Genomic DNA, 23,320 nt, shown 5'->3' with positions numbered 1-23,320 from the left:
GAGGCGGGGCCCTGTTACTAGGGGAGGCGGGGCCCTGTTACTGGGGGAGGCAGGGCCCTGTTACTGGGGGAGGCAGGGCCCTGTTACTAGGGGAGGCGGGGCCCTGTTACTAGGGGAGGCGGGGCCCTGTTACTAGGGGAGGCGGGGCCCTGTTACTGGGGGAGGCGGGGCCCTGTTACTGGGGGAGGCGGGGCCCTGTTACTAGGGGAGGCGGGGCCCTGTTACTAGGGGAGGCGGGGCCCTGTTACTAGGGGAGGCAGGGCCCTGTTACTGGGGGAGGCAGGGCCCTGTTACTAGGGGAGGCGGGGCCCTGTTACTGGGGGAGGCGGGGCCCTGTTACTGGGGGAGGCAGGGCCCTGTTACTAGGGGAGGCGGGGCCCTGTTACTAGGGGAGGCGGGGCCCTGTTACTAGGGGAGGCGGGGCCCTGTTACTAGGGGAGGCGGGGCCATGTTACTCGGGGAGGCGGGGCCCTGTTACTAGGGGAGGCAGGGCCCTGTTACTAGGGGAGGCGGGGCCATGTTACTGGGGGAGGCGGGGCCCTGTTACTAGGGGAGGCAGGGCCCTGTTACTAGGGGAGGCGGGGCCATGTTACTGGGGAGGCGGGGCCATGTTACTAGGGGAGGCGGGGCCCTGTTACTGGGGGAGGCGGGGCCCTGTTACTAGGGGAGACGGGGCCCTGTTACTAGGGGAGGCGGGGCCCTGTTACTGGGGTATCCTCTCTCCATCCTTTCCTTTTTGTTGACGAAGAGCAGGTCCATGCCCAGTTAGTGCATTCACCATATTTATTTTAAACCTGGTTTTATGCTCCTTTTGCACAGACCTCCATCCGAGCCAGTCAAGTCCCTGTTGCAATTGGAAGCAAACAGGGGTTCACATCAAAATAATTATTAATATTGGGCAATCTGCTTCAGGTAAATAAATGAAACCCACCTTGTGAAGGTACTGGCATGTTATAAATTCTAAGGAAATGTTTTTGGGAGTGTGATTCTGCTACCCTCAAATTAAAATAATGTACTTTTCCTCCTGCAGTTTCATTTTTCTGCCTCTCCCTTTAGGCAGGAGTGATCAGTATGTGTTCGTCCACAAAGGTAGGCCATGCTTTTATTGATATTGTTAAACGCTGGTCGTTCTCTTTTCCTTCCAACTGCATTCGAATAGCTGCCTCTCCCAGTCTTGGGCAGGGCCACCTTGTATTTACACTTTTTTGAAGTGGGGCCAAGGTTATAATATCCTAAACGTTGGACCAACAAGAAGGCTGATGGCCTAGTGACAATGTTGCTGGGCTGGGACTCTAGAACAGGTCAGCGATATGGACGGTGACATTTAAATTCAGCAAAAATCTGAAATTAAAAGCCAGCACATTGGCAACCATGTAACCGCAGCCTGTTGCCATTAACAACCCATTTGTTGTGGTAATGTCCTTCAGGGAAGCAAACCCTCCATCCTTACCTGGTCTGGCCTACATGCGACTCCAGACTCTCAGCAATTTAGGTTGACTCTAGCTGCTAGCCTGATGAAGGGCTTATGCTCTAAACGTCGATTCTCCTGCTCCTCGGATGCTGCCTGACCGGCTGTCCTTTTCCAGCACCACGCTCTCGACTCTGATCTCCAGCATCTGCATCCCTCAGTTTCTTCTCGCTGCTCTCTGAAGTGTCTTACCAAGGCACTCAGTTGAAGGGCAATTCAAGATGAGCAATAATTGCTCACTGCCAGACACTCACAGCACAGGAACTAATTTAGAGGAATATGTGGACAGATGGGTAAGATAAGGGACATATTAGTGTGAGGAGCTTCTTGTGGTGAACGGGTCATGTTAACAAGTCCTTCAGAGTACAGGAGAGGCTGGAGTGGTATCCCCAGCATGGGGCTAAGGATTACTGCCTACACTCTGGGCGATTGGTGGGAGTGGAGGATTGGGCGTTCTTCATAGTGCATGTGGTGGAGACACAGGGTGCCAACAGGAACAGAGAGCACTGCGCAAGTGTGTATGTGAAAAAATCACAGATCTCTGGAAGAGAGAGAGAGTTTGTAATCTCTAGTGCAGCAGTTCAAAAAATACAGAATCCCCAACTTCATCAGCCTCTGACGTGAGGCAGTGCCTCGACTGCAGGACAGTACTGGAAAATGTGGAACTGTTGGTCACCAATGCTCTTTGTAATTCTTGTTTCGGCGTGAGAAGACCTCTGAAATCTGATGGGTGGCAGTGACTTCCAAAACTGGATATCCATGCATCGGTACACTCTACTGGCGCGTACCTCGGAGTGGCTTGCTGCACAGCTCAGAGGGAATATTGGCGGTCACAGATTAAGGTGTCTCAGATTGTGACAGGTTCAGATAAGCAAGCTGTAGAAGTAGTGTTTCTCTAGGCTAATAATATGAGGACTGAGGGACACTAATTTGAGGTAGTAGGTAAGAGATAGGGGGTGGATGTGGGGAAGGACATTTTTCAACAGCGAGTGGTCTTCCTGCTCAAGAGGGTGGTGGAAGTGAATGATGTCAAAAATAAATCAAATCTTGAGGGAAATAAACTTGCAGGACTTATACCTTTAATAGTAAGGTCCTGGGGAGTGTTGCTGAACAAAGAGACCTTGGAGTGCAGGCTCATGGTTCCTTGAAGGCAGAGTTGCAGGTAGAAAGGGTGGTGAAGGAGGCGTTTGGTTTGCTTGCCTTTGTTGGTCAGTGCATTGAGTATAGGAGTTGTGAGACCATGTTGCGGCTGTACAGAATGTTGGTTAGGCCTCTTCTGGAATACTGCATTTAATTCTGGTCTCCCTGCTATAGAAACAATGTCGTGAAAATTGAAAGGATGCAGAAAAGATTTACAAGGATGTTGCCAGGGTTGGAGGGTTTGAGCTACAGGGAGAGGCTGAATTGGCTGGGGCTGTTTTCCCTGGAGCATCGGAGGCTGAGGGGTGACCTCATAGAGGTTTATAAAATCATGAGGAGCGTGGATAGAGTAAACACGCAAGGTCTTTGTTCCCACAGTAGGGGAGTCCAAAACTAAAGGGCATAGGTTTAAGGTGATTTAGATTTAGATTTAAGATTTAGAAGGGACCTTTTTCATGCAGAGGGTGATGCGTGTATGGACTGAGCTGCCAGAGGAAGTGGTGAAGGCTGGTACAATGACAACATTTAAAATGCACCTGGATGGGTCTATAAATGGGAATGGGTATATGAATGGGAATGAATGGGCCAGATGCTGGCAAATGGTACGAGATTGATTTAAGTAGGTTGCTGGAAAAGTACAGCAGGTCAGGCAGCATCCAAGAAGCAGGAGGGTTGACATTTCATGCATAAGCCCTTCATCGGGAATGTATCCATTCCTGATGAATGGCTTATGGTTGTAAGTTTGGGCGGGTGATATAATTCCTGGTTCCTTTCCTCAGAGTTTGGTAAATGGGGTCCCGTCCTTTGGTGGCTAGTTGGTGCTCGTGTATCCTGGTGGCTGGTTTCCTGCCTGTCTGTCCAATGTGGTGGTTGTTGCAGTCCTTGCAGGGTACTTTGTAAATGACATTCAATTTGCTGTTTTTTGGTACAGGGTCCTTTAGGTTCATCAGTAGCTATTTCCGTGTGTTGGTAGGTTTGTGGGCTACCATGATGCCAAGAGGCCAGAGTGGTCTGGTAGTCATCTCCGAGATGTCTGTGGTGTATGGTAGTGTGGCTCGAGTCTCTGGGCATGTTGTGTCCTCTGGTTTGGGTTTGTAGTTTAAGAATCAGCAGACTGTGTGTATCGGGTACCCGTTGTTCTTGAATATGCTGTATTTTTCTTTTGCTACTCGTAGTTCGTGGGTGCTGCAGTGTGTTGTGGCCTGTTTAAATAATGTCCTGATGCAGCTCCATTTGTGGGTATTGGTAGTAGTTGAGTATCTGGTCTGAGTGTATTGGCAGCTGGTGGAATTTGAATTCAATAGTCATCTGGAAATAAGAATCTAAATGAATCCATTGTCAATTGTCAGAAAAAACCCATCTGGTTCACTAATGCCCTTTAGGGAAGGAAATCTGCCACCCTTATTTGGTCTGGCCTACATGTGAGTCCAACAATGTGATTGTCTCTTAACTGCCCTCTGGGCAGTTAGGGATGGGTATGATGGTTAAGCCAGTGATGCCCGCATCCCATGAATCAATATGGATCCTTTACATCCACCTGAGAGGGAACTCGGATCTCACATTTAATGTTTCATCTGAAGGAAGATAGGCATCAAAGCATCCCCTTTTAAGCTGCACTGCTGCTTACACACCATAAGTGCAGCAATGAATTGAGCTCCACATGCAAGAGGAGGATTGGAAACTGGAATGTTCTTGCACACTAATCCAGGGGCCATACCTTAACAGCCATTAACAGGAACAAATGGTGAATGGAACCTATTGTGACACCTGTGTGTGCTGTCTTTCTAGGACCAGACCAAGGGAGGGAAGAAGATTCAAGAATTCCTCGCTGATTTGGTGGTACTGGGGTCGCTGCAGGTAAGGGGAGGCAGACCGAGGACTCTGTCCGTCCAGAAACCATAAGACCATAAGACATAGGAGCGGAAGTAAGGCCATTCGGCCCATCGAGTCCACTCCGCCATTCAATCATGGCTGATGGGCATTTTAACTCCACTTACCCACATTCTCCCCGTAGCCGTTAATTCCTTGTGACATCAAGAATTTATCAATCTCTGCCTTGAAGACATTTAGCGTCCCGGCCTCCACTGCACTCTGCGGCAATGAATTCCACAGGCCCACCACTCTCTGGCTGAAGAAATGTCTCCGCATTTCTGTTCTGAATTTACCCCCTCTAATTCTAAGACTGTGTCCACGGGTCCTAGTCTCCTCGACTAATGGAAACAATTTCCAAGCGTCCACCCTCTCCAAGCCATGTATTATCTTGTAAGTTTCTATTAGATTTCCCCTTAATCTTCTAAACTCCAATGAATACAATCCCAGGATCCTCAGCCGTTCCTCAAATGTTAGACCTGCCATTCCAGGGATCATTCGTATGAATCTCCGCTGGACACGCTCCAGTGCCAGTATGTCTTTCCTGAGTTGTGGGGACCAAAACTGGACACAATACTCCAAATGGGGCCTAACCAGAGCTTTATAAAGGCTCAGTAACACGGTGCTTTTACATTCCAACCCTCTGGAGATAAATGACAACATTGCATTCACTTTCTTAATCACGGACTCAACCTGCATGTTTACCTTTAGAGAATCCTCGACTAGCACTCCCAGATCCCTCCCAGAACACTGTGAAGGGAGCACTGTGGTGCCAGAATCGTAGTCCCTGTTGTCAAGTCAAACGGGAGCACGTGGGAAGTCGGATTTGGAGCAGCTGCATTGTACTCATTGCAGCATCTCCAACGTTTAGTGAGGTCCCAGCTGATCTGCTCAGGAGCATACAGAGTAAGATCCCATAAATAATCATAGGGTGATAACGTTATTATCTGTATCTTTTTAGTAATGTTGATTGAGGGTTTAAATATTGGTCCAGGACATCAGAGAGAGCACCCCCTCTCCCTGTCTGAAGTAATTGCAGTGAGACCGTTTGCGTGCACTGTGAGAGGTGGCTGGAGCCTCAGTTTAATATTTGCGAAACATTCCCTCTGACCGTGCAGCACTCCCTCAGTAATTGTGATGTGGAGTGCAGGCTTACACTTGGTCCTCAGCTCTCTGGAGCGGATACTCGACCCTCTCATACACCAGCTCCTCCAAGGTGAGCCTGCTGTGGTTCAGCAGTTAGCACTGCTGCCTCAAAGCATCAGCAACCCGGGTTCAATTCCTACCTCGGGCGACTGACTGTGTGGAGTTTGCACATTCTCCCCGTGTCTGCGTGGGTTTCCTCCGGGTGCTCCGGTTACCTCCCACAGTCCAAAAATGTGCAGGTTAGGGTGGATTGGCCGTGCTAAATTGTCCCATAGTGCCCAGGGATGTGCAGGTTAGGGTGGATTGGCCGTGCTAAATTGTCCCACAGTGCCCAGGGATGTGCAGGTTAGGGTGGATTGGCCGTGCTAAATTGTCCCATAGTGTCCAGGGATGTGCAGGTTAGGGTGGACTGGCCGTGCTAAATTGTCCCATAGTGTCCAGGGATGTGCAGGTTAGGGTGGATTGGCAGTGCTAAATTGTCCCATAGTGCCCAGGGATGTGCAGGTTAGGGTGGATTGGCCGTGATTATTTGTCCCATAGTGCCCAGGGATGTGTAGGTTAGGGTGGATTGGTCGTGCTAAATTGTCCCATAGTGCCCAGGGATGTGCAGGTTAGGGTGGATTGGCCGTCCTAAATTGTCCCATAGTGCCCAGGGATGTGCAGGTTAGGGTGGATTGGTCGTGCTAAATTGTCCCATCGTGCCCAGGGATGTGCAGGTTAGGGTGGACTGGCCGTGCTAAATTGTCCCATAGTGTCCAGGGATGTGCAGGTTAGGGTGGATTGGCAGTGCTAAATTGTCCCATAGTGCCCAGGGATGTGCAGGTTAGGGTTGGGTTAGCCGTGGGAAATGCAGGGTTACGGGGATAGGGTGGGATGCTGTTTCGAGGATCAGTGCAGACCCAAATGGCCTTTCTGCATCATTCTATGAAACCACCTGTTCTATGGATGGAAGATTGAATGTCACAGGAGATCAGACACCTGGTGGCTCTTCCTGTTTTCCTCTCCTCTCCTTCCTTTCTCAGGGTTTCCGCTACTTCCAGCCATGGTTGCGGGGACGTGAGGAGTTGCTGCTGACTGTGGTGAATGAGGATTCGGTAAGTGTCTCCTGAGCCTCCTTGGCACCTCCGTGTAAATCCTGAACATGTGAGAGCTTTAGGGACCCTTCCTGGTGGGAACGGTGAAGTTGGAGGTCAAGAGGTGACCTTACAGAGGTTTATAAAATAACAAGGGGTTATAAATAGGGTTAGTGACAGCCTTCTCTTCCCTCAGAGGCATACTTTTTAAGATGAGAGGAGAGAGATTTTAAAAAGAAACGAGGGGCAAATCTTTTGACATAGAGGGTGTTTCACATGTGGAATGCACTTCCTGAGGAAGTGTTGGATGTGGGTACAATTACAACTTTTAACTGACATTTAGATAAGTCCAGGAAAGGAAAGGTTTGGAGGGATATGGGCCAGGAGCAGTCAGGCGGGACTAGTTTGGTTTGGGATTATGGTCGGCATAGATTGGTTGGGCCAAAGGGTCCTTTTCCAAGCTGGATGACTCTCGACTCAATAACAAGACCCGACAAAGCGGTTCACATGCTGGTCTGTACTAGCGTCAGTACCATTTGTGGGATGTGGACGTCGCTGGCTGGGCCCAGTATTTATTGCCCGTCCCTAGTAGCCCCTTGAGAAGGTGGGGTGAGCTGTCATCTTGAATCGCAGCAGTCCATGTGTTGTGGATTGACCCACAATGCCCTTCGGGGGTGGGGGGAATTCAAAGATTTTGACCCAACGGCACTAAAGCAACAGTGATATATTTCCAAGTCAGGATGGCGAGTGACTTGTAGGGGGGTAGTGTTCCCATGTATCTGCTGCCCTTGACCTTCTAGATGGGAATGGCCATGGGTTTAGAAGGTGCTGCCTAAGGATCTTTGGTGAATTGCTGCAGTTGCCTGGAGCACCCTCTATGGCAATGCCTCAACCACACACACCTCAAATCACACAAATTGTTGTTCCCTTTAGAATTTGGCATTCTTGCATTTATCCTGAAGAGTGCAAGACAGAAAGCTTTGAAAGCAGATCTCTCTGTCTCTCTGCAGTACGCTGTATGTAGTTTTATGCACAAAGGGACAAAAATCAAGAATCAGGCCATCTGTCTCTTTCTTTTCTCGTCTCTCAAGAGCTGGCGATCGGCTAGTTTTCCTGGGAGTCTGGTCAGTTCTCCTGACGAGGGGTTTGGAGTCGCCGAGTTACCCTACGCTGACCAATCTCTGCTGACATCACTGCGATCACAGAAGAGGTGAAGTCATCCTCATTTACCAGCGTGTTGCTGGGTACAGAGAAGGGATTAGAGTGGTGCTGGAAAAGCACAGCAGTTCAGGCAGCATCCAAGGAGCAGGAAAATTGACGTTTCGGGCAAAAGCCCTTCATCAGGGATACAGCTAATTAGAGTTATAAGGACAGACTGAGACATTTTAACACTAGAGCGCAGGAGGCTGAGGGGTGAAGTCGGAGGTCGAGAGGTGACCTTATAGAGGTTTATAAAATCATGAAGGGTATAGATAAGGTGAACGGCAGGTGTCTTTTCCCTAGGGTGGGGGATTTCAAGACTAGGGGGCACATTTTTAAGGTGAGAGGAGAGATTTAAATAAGACAGGAGAGACAATGTTTTTACACAGAGGGTGGTTCGTGTGCAGAATGAACTTCCAGAGGGAGTGGTGGATGTAGATACAGTTACAATGTGTGAAAGACATTTGGATTAGGACATGAACGGGAAAGGTTTGGAGGGAGATGGGCCAGGAGCAGGCAGGTGGGACTAGTTTAGTGTGGGATAATGTTGGGCATGTGTTGGTTGGGCCGAAGGGTCTATGACTCTGTAACTCATCCCGATCCACCCAGGACATGCCAGTGGCCAGATTCACTGGCAGGCAACAGGGAGCTCCAGATTAGTGGGAACAGTTGGCAAAGGTGCTGGGAAAATTCCAAAATAGCTTGGAATGTGCAGCATCGGAAGGAGCAGTCGCCGTTTTCTTTATCAGAATCCAACTGGTGCTCAGCCTTTTACCTTCTGAAATATTGCTGGGCCTGCCGCGTCAATATCACAAAGTCCTGGACTTCCTTATGACGATTCCTGATTCACCTGCAGGGTGGACGAGGAAAAACCGCCACTCCAGGGCATTCCTACCTGAATTCTGGGTCTGGAGTCAGCATCGCCCCCACCCCCTTGCAGGGTCACCCAAATACAGAAACAAGCTCATTTTTCCCCGGGCCTCAGAGCACAGCTCCAATTACCTCTCGAAGGAGCTGTATTTTACCCAATCTTATCCACTCTCCTTCCCTTTTCATCCGCTTGGTTTTGGGTAGGATGCTGTGTTGAGGTAGACAAAGGATTTCCCCATGCGAAATGGGGGAGGTAGTGGGAATGTCACTGACCTCATAATAGAGTTATTGAGATGTATAGCGTGGAAACAGATCCATAAGATGTAGGAGCAGAAATTAGGCCATTCAGCCCATTGAGTCTATTCTGCTATCCTATCATGGCTGATACGTTTCTCAACTGAAAATGTGTTGCTGGAAAAGCGCAGCAGGTCAGGCAGCATCCAAGGAGCAGGAGAATCAACGTTTCGGGCATGAGCCCTTCTTCAGAAGAAGAATTCCTGAAGAAGGGCTCATGCCCGAAACGTCGATTCTCCAGCTCCTTGGATGCTGCCTGATCTGCTGCACTTTTCCAGCAACACATTTTCAGCTCTGATCTCCAGCATCTGCAGTCCTCACTTTCTCCTGATATGTTTCTCAACCCTATTCTTCCACTTTCTCCCCATAACCCTCAATTCCCTTGATACTCAGGAACCTATCTATCTCCGTCTGAAATACACTCAATGCCATAGATTCCCAACTCTCTGGCTGAAGACGTCTCTCCTTCTCTCCATTCTAAAGGGTCTTCCCTTTTCTCGAAGGCTGTGCCCTCGGGTCATAGTCTCTCCTGCTAACGGAAACATATTCCCAACATCCACTCTGTCCAGGACATTCTGCCCTTGCCAACCAGATATCCAAATTAATGTGGTCCCATTTGCCAGCATTTGGCCCATATCCCTCTAAATCTTTCCTATAAATGTACCTAGCCAGATGCCTTTTAAATGTTGTCATTGTACCAGCCTCCACCACCTCCTCTGGCAACTCGTTCCATACATGCACCACCCTCTGCGTGAAAAAGTTGCCCCTTAGGTCCCTTTTAAATCTTTCCCCTCTCACCTTAAACCTATGCCCTCTAGTTTTGGATTCCCCTATCCTGGGAAAAAGGACCTTGGCTATTCACCCCATGCGTGCTCCTCATGATTTTATAAACCGCGACAAGGTCACCCCTCGGCCTCTGACGCTCCAGGGAAATTAGCCCCAGGCTATTCAGCTTTTCCCTACAAACCTGGCAACATCCTTGTAAGTCTTTTCTAAACCCTTTCAAGTTTCACAATATCCTTCCTAAAGCGGGGAGACCAGAATTGAACGCAGTGTTCCAAAAGTGGCCTAACCAATGTCCTGTATGGCCGTAACATGACCTCCCAACTCCTATACTCAATGCACTGACCAATAAAGGCAGGCGTACCAAACACCTTCTTCACTACCCTGTCCTGCCCTGCGACTCCACTTTCAAGGAACTATGAACCTGCACCCCAAGGTCTCTTTGTTCAGTACCATTAGAAAAGAAAACCATGGAGGCTGGAAAGCAGAAACCAAAACAGAAACTGTCAGGAAAACTCAGCATATGTGGAGAGAAGGTAGACTTAATGTTTCTGGTCCAGTGACCCTTCCTCAGAACCCTTCATTCTCTCAACATTGAGGGAAAAACATTTCAAATCGAGTGGTCCTATAACGAAACTCAAAGTAGCTGGGAAGGATTGGTATTTCTGCAGATGAGGAGGGTGAATTGGTGAACAGACCATGGAGATAGTGCCCAGAGAGAAAGAGAAAGGGGATATGCAATCAAAGATGTTGCTGATGGGAAGCCAAGAGAGTGATAAATACTGGGTGGATTGCTAACGAGCAAGGGTATGACAGGTTAGACGCTGCAAGATTGTTTCCACTGGTTAGGGAGTCTAAAAACTTGAGTGTTAACAAGGGGTCAATCATTTGGAGCTGGCATGTCTTGTGTTTTAAATTTTAGAAATTCCCAGCCCAGGAAGTTATGGATATCCCATCAGGCAGAGATAAACAGACATGTGGTGGCTCATGGACGTAAGAGAAAGCTGGCGAGTTGAAACCCAAGATCAAATTGAATGGCAGAGCAGGCTCGATGGACTGATTATTACACTCCAGCTCATTTGCCGTGTGTTCATATGTTCTTCCTTCACTCCTTCCATGCGCCCTATCAATAATTTGTTTACCTTTCTTCCTCAGAATGAGCGGCTGTGGGCACACTGATGTGGGACTGCCTCCAGCATCTCCCTGTGATCGGGAAATTGCGCTCCCAGTGAGTAACTGCAGTGTGTGTGTGAGTCCGTGTGTGTGTGTGAGACCGTGTGTATGTGTGAGCGTGTTTGTGTGTGTGAGTCTGTGTGAGCACATGTGTGATTAGATAAGATTAGATTAGATTCCCCTACAGTGTGGAAACAGGCCCTTCGGCCCAACAAGTCCACACCGGCCCTCCGAAGAGTAACCCACCCCCCTTCTGATTAATGCACCTGACACTATGGGCAATTTAGCACGGCCAATTCACCTAACCTGCACATCTTTGGACAGTGGGAGGACACCAGAGCACTGGGCGGAAACCCACACAGACACGGGGAGAATATGCAAACTCCACACAGACAGTTGCCCAAGGCTGGAATCGAACCTGGGACGATGGCGCTGTGAGGCAGCAGTGCTAACCACTGAACCATCGTGTGAGTCTGTGTGTGCACGTGAATGTGTGTGAATCTGTGTGCACATGCATGTGTGAGTGAATCTGTGTGTGCATGCGCATGTGTATGTCTGTGCTCGCGCGTTCGTGTGTGTGTCTATGTGTCTGTGTTTGCATGTGTGAGTCTGTTTGTGTCAGTATGTTTGTGTGACAGTCTGTGCACACGCGTGTGTGTTTGCATGAGTCTGTGTGTGCACGTGTGTTTGTGTGAGTCTGTGCACATGCGTATGAGAGTGAGTCTATGCACACGCATGTGTGTGTGCACACGCGCGTGTGAATCTGTGTGCATGCACATGTGTGAGTAAATCTATGTGTGCACACGTGTGTGAGTGAGTCTGTGCGTTTTTATGTATGAATGAGTCTTATTGTGCGTATGTTTGAGTGTGTGTGAGGGAGAGAGTCTGTGTGTGCATGTGTGTGTATCTGTCTGTGAGATAGAGTGTGTGTGTGTGTGTGAGAGATTGTGTCTGTGAGGTAGTGCATGTCTGTGTCTGTGAGGGAGTGTGTGTGTGCACGTGCATGCCTGTGAGGGAGTGAATGTGTATGTGTGTGTGTGTGTCTGTGAGTGAGAGTGCATGTATCTATGAGAGAGTGTGTGTGTCTGTGAGAGAGTGTGTGTGTCTGAGAGACTGTGTGCGTCTGTGTCTGTGAGAGAGTGTATGTGTTTCTGTGAGAGAGTGTGTATGTCTGTGAGTGAGAGTGTGTGTGTGTGCCTGTGAGAGTGTGTATGTCTGTGAGTGAGAGTGTGTGTCTGTGAGAGAGTGCGCGTGTGTATGTCTGTGAGAGAGGGTCAGTCTGTGAGAGAGTGTGTGTGTGTCTGTGAGTGAGAGTGTGTGTCTGTGTTTATGAGAGAGTGTGCGTGTGTATGTCTGTGAGAATGTGTGTATGTCTGTGTGAGAGTGTGTGTATGTCTGTGAGAGAGAGTGTGTATGTCTGTGTAAGAGTGTGTGTGCCTGTGTCTGTGTCTATGAGAGAATGTGCGTGCATGTCTTTCTGTGAGAGGGTGTGTGTGTCTGTGAAAGAGGATCAGTCTGTGAGAGAGTGTGTGTGTCTGAGAGAGAGAGAGTGAGTGTGTGTGTGTCTATGGGAGAGTATGTGTGTCTGTGAGAGAGAGAGTGTATGTATGTGTGTGCATCAATGAGAGAGTGAATTTGTGTGTGTGAGAGATAGTGTGTGTGTCCGTGAGACAGTGTGTTTGTGTCTGAGAGAGTGTGTGTGTATCTGTGAGAGTGTGTGTGTGTCTTTGAGAGAGTCGGTGTCTGTGTGAGAGTGTGTGTCTGTCTGAGTCTGTCTGTGCATGTGTGTATATGTGAGAGTGCATGTGTGCAGGTCTGAGAGTGTGAGAGTTTGTGTGAGTGTGTGCGTCTGTATGTGAGTGTGTGGGGTGCAGTGGCCTAATGATCTTCTTGTCTCTGTTAGGAACTGAACTGTACCCTCTTTCTGTTGGCTTGCTATGCCAAGTACCAGTGCCCGTACGTGTGGATCCGATCCAACCACGAGCGTCTCATTAAAGCAACCGGTGGGGACTGGGCATGTAAGGACAGCCCTCTGAAGCTAAACTCCACTCGGGATTGGCGCCAGAATGGTAATCCTTTTGAACGCGTGCTTGCCTGCGATTCTTTTTAAACTGGGTTTTCCTTTAGCCCTGCTCCTTCGCCTGGCTTGTTAGCCTCAGAAAACAGACCACCCACCTGCCCCCAAACATGGCCTGGGCACTGGAGAGGTATCAGGAAATGACCCATGACTACCATGCCTTGGAGCACCCAGACCTTGGCTCCATTGAGAAGGAAGCATTGGTGGTAGTGGTAATGTCTTTGGCCCTAGTAACCCTGAAGTCTGTGTAAATGACACAGTGGCAGGCAGAGATGTTTAAATTCACGCAAATAAAATCTCGCCTCTGACTCATGATTGTAAAAAGCCCAAGTTATTCACCCAGGTTCTTTAGGAAGGAAAAATTGCCGTCTCATCTGGATTCCAGACTAACAGACAGCTGTATGACAATGTTTGAGTTCAGGGGCAGCTAGGAACATTGGAACAGTAGTAGGCCATTCAGTCCCCCCCCCGTTTCACCGTTCAATGCGATCATAGCCGATCTGTGGCCTAACTCCATATACCTGCCTTTGGTCCATACCCTTTAATATCTGTCATTAGCAAAAACTTACTGATCTCACAGTTAAAACTAACAACTGATCCAGCATCCACTGCTGTTTGTGGAAGAGAGTTCCAAACCCCTCTCTCCCTTTGTGTGTCGAAGTGCTGCCTAACATCTCTCCTGAACGGTCTGCCGCTAATTCTCAGGCTCTGCCTCCCAGTTCTAGAAGCCCCAACCAGTGGAAGTCGTTTGCTCATCCACCCGGTTTCTTCTTGTTAAATGTCTTGAACACTTTGATCAGATCACCCCCTGACCTTCTATGTTATAGGCCTAATTGGTGTAATCTGTCCTCATAATGTGGCCCAGGAAGCCTGGGTATCATTCTTATAGATCTACATTGTACTCTCTCCAAGGCCTAGATATTCTTCCGAAAGTCTGGTACCCAGATCTGCTCACATTATGGGCAGCAAATGCTGGCCTCGACCCGTGAAAGAATAGATTTTTAAAAAGTGCATCGTGCCCAGTAGTCGACCTTTTGATTTCCCTGATCCATGTGGACCCCTCTAGGCCGAGAGTAGATCGATATGTCTCTCAGTTTCTCCACTGCCTTGTGCAGTTCCTGCTCCTGATCGTTTCCTGGTCCTTTCAAACTGAGGACTGCAGATACTGGAGATCAGAGTCAAGATTAGAGTGGTGCTGGAAAAGCACAGTAGGTCAGGCAGCTTCCGAGGAGCAGGAAAATGGACGATGAAGGGCTTTTGCCCGAAACGTCGATTCTCCTGCTCCACGGATGCTGCCTGACCTGCTGTGCTTTTCCAGCACCTCTCTAACCTTGACCCTTCAAACTGCTTGCCTCCTCCTGAGCAGCATCCCTCACTCTCACTCTGTCTGTCTGTCTCGCTGCAGGTGGACAGATTTGGGAGATTGTGGCTGAGCTAGTGGAACTCTGCACCTGGCCGACACCATCGAACCCTTTCACCCTGGACATCCAGTACTTTGAGTCACTCCCTCTCATCGAGAGGTTCCTGGCTACGGGGGCCGTGGCTGACTTCCTCCAGAGGATTGTGATCCATGGAGACCGAGAAAAGCTCTATTACACTAAAGGTAACGTGTTGAGATAAATGCTCTTCGCTTATACCTCGGCTCTTGTTAGTCAGTATTCTGTTACCTTCAACACTCTCTCTCCATTTCCAGAGTGTGAAATGGGTCCGTAAGTATCAGATTCTCACGTATCAATCCTGCAGGGGAAACCTTCTTCCCCAGAGAATGTGGATCTCGCTAACATAGGCAGGAATCAGGATGAATATACCCATTTAACGGGGGAGGCTGGCTCAGCACATGAGGGAGAAAGGAGTAGAAAGATAGGCCGATACAGTGACGGGGGTTGGGAGGACATTCATGTGAAGCACTGACACAGAGTGGATGATTAGAGTGGTGCTGGAAAAGCACAGCAGGTCAAGCAGCATCCAAGGATCAGGAAAGACTCAGGCAAAAGCCCTTCATCTGATCTCCAGCATCTGCAGTCCTCACTTTCACCACAGAGTGGATGGGCTGTTCCTGTGCTATAACATTCTAATTGCAGAAAATCAGCAGATTGCTGATCATTAGCACATTCCTGTCTGTGCGACCTTGCTATGTGCATAATTCCTCTCACCACAACAGTGATACGCTTCAGGAAGGACCCACTTATTTCGACGTACATTGGGAACCCCCTGAGGTTGTGAAGTGCAAGTTTTTTTTTGTTTAATATATGCTGCATTTCGAAGTGTCCAATCTCTCGATGATGCAGAGCTCTGGCGATAGGTGGGATTTTAAATTGAACACAACCCCACTCTCTCACCACCTGCAGAAGTTGGTTCTTCCAATACTGGGGTGGATAGATTTCCATCGGGTAAGAGTGTCAAGGGAGATGAAGTAAAGGTGCAGTTGAGACGCAGACCGGTTGTGATCCAATTAAGCACCAGAGCGGACTGAACAACCCAATCCTGTGTAAATATTGACAATAGAAATCATTACGTTAACCAATGCCGGTCATACTGCTGTTTCAAACTTTGGCCGGTGGGTGGCTCTGTACACCAAGTTTTGGAAGTTTCCTCTATTACCGTCACCAAACTGAAATTTCATAGAATCCCTACAGTGTGCAAACAGGCCCTTCAGCCCAACAAATCCAAACCAACCCTCTGAAGAGTAACCAACCCAAACCCATTCCCCTATCCCATTACTCTATATTTACCCCGTGACTAATGCATCTAACCTGCACATCCCTGGACACTATGGGGCAATTCAGCACGGCCAATCCACCCTAACCTGCACATCCCTGGACACAATGGGGCAATTTAGCACGGCCAATCCACCCTAACCTGCACATCCCTGGGCACTATGGGGCAATTCAGCACGGCCAATCCACCCTAACCTGCACATCCCTGGGCACTATGGGGCAATTCAGCACGGCCAATCCACCCTAACCTGCACATCCCTGAACACTATGGGCAATTCAGCATGGCCAATCCACCCTAACCTGCACATCCCTGGGCATTATGGGACAATTTAGCACGGCCAATCCACCCTAACCTGCACATCCCTGGGCATTATGGGACAATTTAGCACGGTCAATCCACCCTAACCTGCACATCCCTGGGCACTATGGGACAATTTAGCACAGCCAATCCACCCTAACCTGCACATCCCTGGGCATTATGGGACAATTTAGCACGGCCAATCCACCCTAACCTGCACATCCCTGAACACTATGGGCAATTCAGCATGGCCACTCCACCAGGAGTGGAATTGAACCCGGGTCCCTGGCGCTGTGAGGTAGCAGTGCTAAGCAGTAAGCCACGATGCGACCCTGAAAGATGGAGACCAATCTACTTTTTGGAGAGAAGGTGGTGGTGGGGAACTGCCTCCCAATTAATTCCCTGGCGCTGTGCAAATGCTCTCATTTTGTCTTTCAGTTTTGGATGAGCTGGAAACCCTGAACCGATTCCATGTTCAAGCCCTCCACCAGATGCAGAAACAGAAGCTGAGAGTGGTGGAGGCCGAAGCAGACAATGAAGCGGCAATGGACAGCAGCTTATCCAATGGCGAGTGACTGGGCCATCGTCTCCTCTCGTTCCAAAACCCGGCAACAAATCCAGCCAAGAGTAGTGTAGGCAAGTAGACTAACTGGATAAAGGGAGGGTCAGTGGGGTCACGGAGCTGGGAGTGGAAGATGATTTGTATTTAATACCCTGGGGTTTGGGTGCAGCTGAAGTGGTGGGAAGGGAGTCACGCAAGATTCCCAATGCGATCTCTGCCCTCACGTTAGGGAAGGCCTGTTTTGGGGGGGGGGGGGGGGGGCGGCAGCAATACTGATCATTCAATCTCAACAGCTTGGAGAAGGGGGAGATATCAGAGGATAGGAGATGGAGGGACACGAGGTGGAGAGAGTGACTGACGGAGTGATGTAAGATGGAGGGGGCGGATGACGGAGAGGCTGGAGATGGAGGGAGCGACAAAGGGATGGGAGATGGAGAGACTGACAGACCAAGGCATGGGAGACTTGAGGAAGATCCATCTGAGCAGAGGGGTGGAGAGCCATGACGTTAAACTGTGAAAGATAATCGCCTAGCTTCTGAATCACAAGCGTCCTTTCTGCCCGGGAATTCAGTCTTCCAGTGGCTCCAATGGACATACGGTCTGAGCCGAAGGCCCCAAGCCAGCTGCTCACAGTTGAGTTCAGCACCAGGTTCCAATGCTCTTGAGAGAAGCAGGGGAAGATGGGGAATGAGACCTGGTGATTCTGACTGGAGTCATGGGCATTCAATGAGCTATAAAAGAGTGAATCTATACTGCAGTCACTCACTTCTCACAGGAAGAGGGGCAATTGGAGAGATATGTTGCTGTGGATCTATAGCAAACAAGATCAGAGCTATCAGGAGTGCGAGGTGAAAATGAGTGCAGCACTCACACTGCCTCCTCGATTTGATGGTTCCCCAGTTCTGCATCTGTGTACATTTTCAGTAATTGGCATCAATTCAGTCTCTATGGATTTATTCTAATAAAGATCTTCACTGTACCCAGCTGAAGAGTGCGGCTTGTAGTTTCTTCTCTATCTGGTCAGACCCTGATCTAAGATATTTCCCAGGCCCCAAACTGAGGAGGGATTGCGCGACCTGAAACATTAACTCTGATTTCTCTCCACAGATGTTGCCAGACCTGCTGAGCCCCAAACCTTTCTTATTCATGTACCCATCCAGGTGCCTTTTAAATGTTGTCATTGTACCAGCCTCCACCACTTCCTCTGGCAGCTCATTCCACACATGCACCACCCTCTGTGTGAAAAAGGTGTCCCTTATGTCCCTTTTAAATTTTTCCCCTCTCACCCTAAACCCTATGCCCTCTAGTTCTGGACTCCCCCACCCCAGTGAAAAGATCTTGTCTATTTATCCTATCCATTACCCTCATGATTTTATAAACCTCTATAATGTCACCCCTCAGCCTCTGATTCTCCAGGGAAAACATTCCCAGCCTATTCAGCCTCTCCCTGTAGTTCCAATCCTCCAGCTCTGGCAACATTCTTGTAAATCATTTCTGAACCCTTTCAAATTTCACAACATCCTTACGAGAGGAGGGAGACCAGAATTGAACACAATATTCCAACAGTGGCCTAACCATGACCTCCCAACTCCTGTACTCAATACTCTGACAATAAAGGAAAGCACACCAAACACCTTCTTCACTATCCTATCTACCAGCAACTCCACTTTCAAGGAGCTATGAACCTGCACTCCAAGGTCTCTTTGTTCAGCAACACTCCCTAGGACCTTACCATTAAGTGTGTAAGTCCTGCTTTGATTTGCTTTCCCAAAATGCAGTACCTCGCATTTATCTGAATTAAACTCTATCTGTCACTTCTCAGCCCATTGGCCCATCTGATCAAGATCCTGTTGTAAACTGAGGTAACCTTCTTCACTGTCCACCACACCTCCAAATTTGCTGTCATCTGCACTAACTATACCTCCTATGTTCACATCCAAATCATTTATGTAAATGATGAAAAGTAGAGGACCCAGCACCGATCCTTGTGGCACTCCAGTGGTCACAGGCTCCAGTCTGAAAAACAACCCTCCACCACCACCCTCTGTATCCAAATGCCTAGTTCTCTCTGTATTCCGTGACATCTAACCTTGAAAATCAGTCTCCCATAGGGAACCTTGTCAAACGCCTTACTGAAGTCCATGTAGATTACATCCACCGTTCTGCCCTCATCAATCCTCTTTGATACTTTTTCAAAAAACTCAATCAAGTTTGTGAGACATGATTTCCCACGCACAAAGCCATGTTGACTATCCCTAATCAGTCCTTGCTTTTCCAAATGTGTGTAAATCCTGTCCCTCAGGATTCCCTCCAACAACTTGCCCACCACCGAGGTCAGGCTCACTGGTCTATAGTTCCCTGGCTTGTCTTTACCACCCATCTTAAATTGTGGCACCACGTTTGCCAACCTCCAGTCTTCCGGCATCTCAACTGTGACTATCGATGATACAAATATCTCAGCAAGAGGCCACTTCTCTAGCTTCCCACAGAGTTCTCGGGTACACCTGATCAGGTCCTGGGGATTTATCCACTTTTATGCATTTTCAGACATCCAGCACTTCCACCTCTGTAATATGGACATTTTTCAAGATGTCACCATCTATTTCCCTACAGTCTATATCTTCCAAATCCTTCTCCACAGTAAACACTGATGCAAAATTTGCATTTAGTATCTCTCCCATCTCTTGCGGCTGCCTTGCTGATCTTTGAGGGGCCCTATTCTCTCCCTAGTTACCCTTTTGTCCTTAATGTATTTATAAAACCCCTTTGAATTCTCCTTAATTCTATTTGCCAAAGCTGTCTCATGTCCCCTTTTTGCCCTCCTGATTTCCCTCTTATGTATACTCCTACTGTCTTTATACTCTTCTAAGGATTTTATCATTCATGGGACGTGAGTGTCGCAGCATTTATTCCATCCCTAGTTGCACTGGAGAAGGTGCCTTCTTGAACTACTGCCATCCATTTGCTGTAGGTCAAACTGCATTGGTGTCCATGAATCTACCATTGGAGAGGGTTCAGAAGAGATTTACCAGGATGCTGCCAGGTATGGAAGGTTTGAGTTATAAGGAAAGGCTGGATCAGTTGGGACATTTTTCACTGGAGCGTGGGAGGTCAAGGGGTGACCTGATAGAAGTTTATAAAATAATGAAAGGCATAGATAGAGTTTATGATAGTTAATGATAATGGTTGGTGCAACATCGAAGGGCCGAAGGGCCTGTACAGCGCTGTAATGTTCTCTGTTCTATGTTGTCTTTTCCCGACAATGGGGGATTTCAAGACTAGGGGGCACATTTTTAAGGTGAGAGGAGGCAGATTTAAAAAAGACCTGAGGGGTAACTTTTTTACATAGAGCGTGGTTAGTGTGTGGAGTGAACTTCCTGAGGAAGTGGTGAATGTGGGTACAGTTATAATGTTTAAAAGACACTTAGATAAGTCCATGAATAGGAAAGGTTTGGAGGGAGATGGGCCAGGAGCAGGCAGGTGGGACTAGTTTAGTTTGGGGTTATGTTGGGCATGGACGGATCTGCTTCCTTCTTGTATGAGTCTATGATTGCTGTAAAAAATCAATCCGGTTCGATAATATCAGTTGAGGGGTTGAATTCTGCTACCCTCATCCATTCTGGCTTAACATGTCAATCAACAATCAACACCTACAGCAACGTACAGACAGAGTTTGACGTTAGTTACATCACAGCTGGAGCACTGGGGAAAGACGTTATCACACGAGAGAGGGTGCAGACCCATGCGCAATGCTGCCTGGGCTAGAACAGTTCAGCTGTGAAGAGAGAGCAGAGGGGCTGGGACGGTTTTCCTTCGAGCAGAGGAAGTTGAGGACAGGACTTGATTGCAATGAAAAATTGAGGAGCAAAGATGGGGACATTGTTTTATGGAGCAGGAAGTTTAGAGGAGACTTGTTTCACTCAGAAGGTAGCAGGGTATCTCAAACCCACTGCCTAATAGGCTGATAGAGTTAGGAACCATCACAATGTTTAAGAAGGTTATTGGTCAATGCATTGAGTAAAGTAGTTGGGAGGTCATGCTGCAGTTCTGCAAGACATTGTTTTAGGCCACTTTTGGATTTCTATTCTGGTCTCCCTGCTGTCGGAAGGATGTTGTTAAACTTGAAGGAGTTCAGAAAAGATTTACAAGGATATTGCCAGGATTGGAGTGTTTGAGCTATGGGGAGTGGCTAACTAAGCTGGGGCTGTTTTCCCAGGAGGGGTGACTTTATAAAAGTTTGTAAAATCATAAGAGGCTTGCATAGGACAAGGAATCTTCCCAGGGTAGGGAAGGCCAAAACTAGAGGGCATAGGTTTAAGGTGAGAGGGGAAAGATTTAAAAGGGACAACTTTTTCACACAGAGGGCAGTGCGTGTATAGAATGAGCTGCCAGAGGAAGTGGTGGAGGCTGGTACAATGACAATATTTAAAAAGCATTTGGATGGGTATATGAATAGGAAAGGTTTAGAAAGATATGGGCCAAATGCTGGCACATGGGACTAGATCAGGTTAGCATATCGGCTCATTGTGGACGAGTTTGACCGAAGGATCTGTTTCTTTGCTGTATAACTCTATGACTCTTAAGTAATTCTGTGATCACTTGACTCACCATAACACATAAGGCCACGTACTGGAAAATGGGACTAGAATGAATTGGTGACTGGCTTTGAAAAGATGGGCCGAAGAGCCTCTTTCTGTGCTTTAGAATTCTCTGACTAATATGGTTCACATTTAACTGATCTCAAGGGCAACTGGAGATACAGAACAAACTGGCTTTGCCTGTTATGTCCACATCCCATGAATGAATGTTAAAAAAATACACTGCGCAGATAAAAATTCCATCACTGTGACCTTCTGTAAACACAAGATAAACTGGTCAGTCACCTCATCTCTGCATTGGAATATCTACCCTTATTTTGCCTGTAAGCAGCCCTGAACATTTCCAAAGCAAATCATTGTCATAAGCATTTTGATAGGAAAAAAATGCATCAGACGTCCGGCCTTAAGGTGTGAAATGCCTTAGGTCGAAATGCGAGTAATCACCGTCAAGGGCTGAACAAGCATTAGGCTTTGCTAAGCAAGACAGCTGCAGATAAGGAACTGACTGTTAATGCCCTGGAAACCTTCCTGGCAAAATTGAAATGCTTTCTTGTCAAGCGTGCCTGAACAATTACAAACTGGCAGAGAGTGTCAACAAACAGGGGCAGTCAATGCTGCAGGAGAGGAGGGGAGCTACAGAAGAAAGGCAGGAAACAAAGTAAGACATATACTTATCTCCGATATAACAACAATAAATTTATATAACACCTTCTGTGAGACAAAACATCCCACAAAAGGTTAACAAAGTTGACACCGAGCTACATATTAGGAAATGAGAAAACGGGTAACTCAGAGTTTTGGTCAAAGAGCTAGGTTTGAAGGGACATCATAATATACAAGAGAGAGAGAGAGAGATGGAGAGGGATTTCCAGATTTCAGGACACACATACAGCTGAGGGCACAGCCACCAATGCTGGAGGAGTGTCAGGAGGCTGGTATTGGAAGAGCACAGAGATCTCAGAGGGTTGTGGAGTTTAAAGGGAGAGAGAGAGAGACAGAGAAGGGAAGGTGGGGGTGGGGGTCAGACTGGTCTGTGAGGAGGCCATGGGTGGATATGACAATAAAGTTGGGAGTTTGAACACTGAGGACTAGGAGCCAGTTTAGGGTAGTGAGCAGGAATGGGAGGGCTGGGGTCATAGGGGAATAGGACATGGTGCACACGCAGACTAGTTTCGCAGAGTAGAGATCAGAGTGGTGCTGGAAAAGCACAGCAGGTCAGGCAGCATCCAAGGAGCAGGAGAATCGACGTTTCGGGCAAAAGCCCTTCATTTTGGATGAACACACGAGGAGGCTACAAGTTGGGAGTTTGGCCAAGAGTGTGACGGAACAGCCAGCCAGAGATGTTAACAAGGGTATTGCTGAGGTGAGGATGGACAAGGAGATGGGAAAAGGCGAACTAGCTGACGAGAGTGTGTTGGGGGGGGGGGGGGGGGGAATGCGAGGGGAACGGTAGTAAGTGAGAATTAGATGAACGCTTTGTACAATTCCACGTGACGCAAATAACTCCATTTCAACTCTTACTGGAATTGTTTGTAAAACAATTCCGCTTTTAAATGAAAAAAATCCACAAAACTTCCGTGTGGCATACGCTGCTAACACCCACATGGCAGATGACAAAGCAGTTAGTGAGCCTTTGATCTGGAAAGTCTCCTTCCAACAGACACCATAAAAGATAAAACTGTGCCTGAACTCCCCTCCCTGACTGATAGTGGTATCATTCAGAACAAAGTGAACATCTCTTTTCCTTCAGGGTAATTTTCAAATCCATTTTCAACAGGGTTCCATTTCCTGCTAGAAGTAAGTGACTGTGGGCTGTTCTGTCTTAGCCCTAGCCAGAACTTTGAACCTTGAGTCCAAGAGTGATACAGAGCAACTGGAAGCTCCTGGTCAGGGGAGCGTTAGTCAAATGGAGTTAGTGTCTGCCTCCAGAACTTATTAAGGCTCCTCATGGTTTCATAGTGTAATGCACAGACTGGGCATCAGGTAATGTCTTAATTAGGAGCAGGAGGAGACCATTCGGCCCCTTTGAGCTCTATCTCTCCCCAGCAAAGC

The 23,320-nt window shown here is 48.1% G+C and overlaps 1 protein-coding gene across 3 annotated transcripts; it reads left to right on the top strand.

The window, feature by feature from the left end:
• Positions 1-712: 712 nt before the first annotated feature.
• On the top strand, positions 713-17,654 carry LOC122544311 (uncharacterized). 3 transcript variants are annotated; one of them, XM_087982965.1, is made up of 9 exons: positions 713-912; positions 1,031-1,089; positions 4,397-4,465; positions 6,646-6,717; positions 7,788-7,906; positions 10,999-11,071; positions 12,962-13,085; positions 14,499-14,696; positions 16,547-17,654. In XM_087982965.1, exons 2-9 carry the CDS (start codon positions 1,072-1,074, stop codon positions 16,681-16,683), a joined length of 810 nt encoding a protein of 269 aa, XP_087839091.1. In that variant the 5' UTR covers positions 713-912; positions 1,031-1,071; the 3' UTR covers positions 16,684-17,654. The 3 variants fall into 3 exon arrangements, with proteins under 3 accessions (XP_087839091.1, XP_043539401.2, XP_043539402.2); XM_043683466.2 differs by having other exon boundaries at positions 12,920-13,085; XM_043683467.2 differs by having other exon boundaries at positions 713-940; positions 12,920-13,085.
• The last annotated feature ends 5,666 nt before the right edge of the window (positions 17,655-23,320 follow it).

Source organism: Chiloscyllium plagiosum, unplaced genomic scaffold (genome assembly GCF_037043375.1).
Source record: "Chiloscyllium plagiosum isolate Xiang-an unplaced genomic scaffold, Cpla_swu_hap1 HiC_scaffold_44, whole genome shotgun sequence".
NCBI classification, from domain to species: Eukaryota; Metazoa; Chordata; class Chondrichthyes; order Orectolobiformes; family Hemiscylliidae; genus Chiloscyllium; species Chiloscyllium plagiosum.
This window is presented reverse-complemented; position numbering and strand designations above follow the sequence as displayed.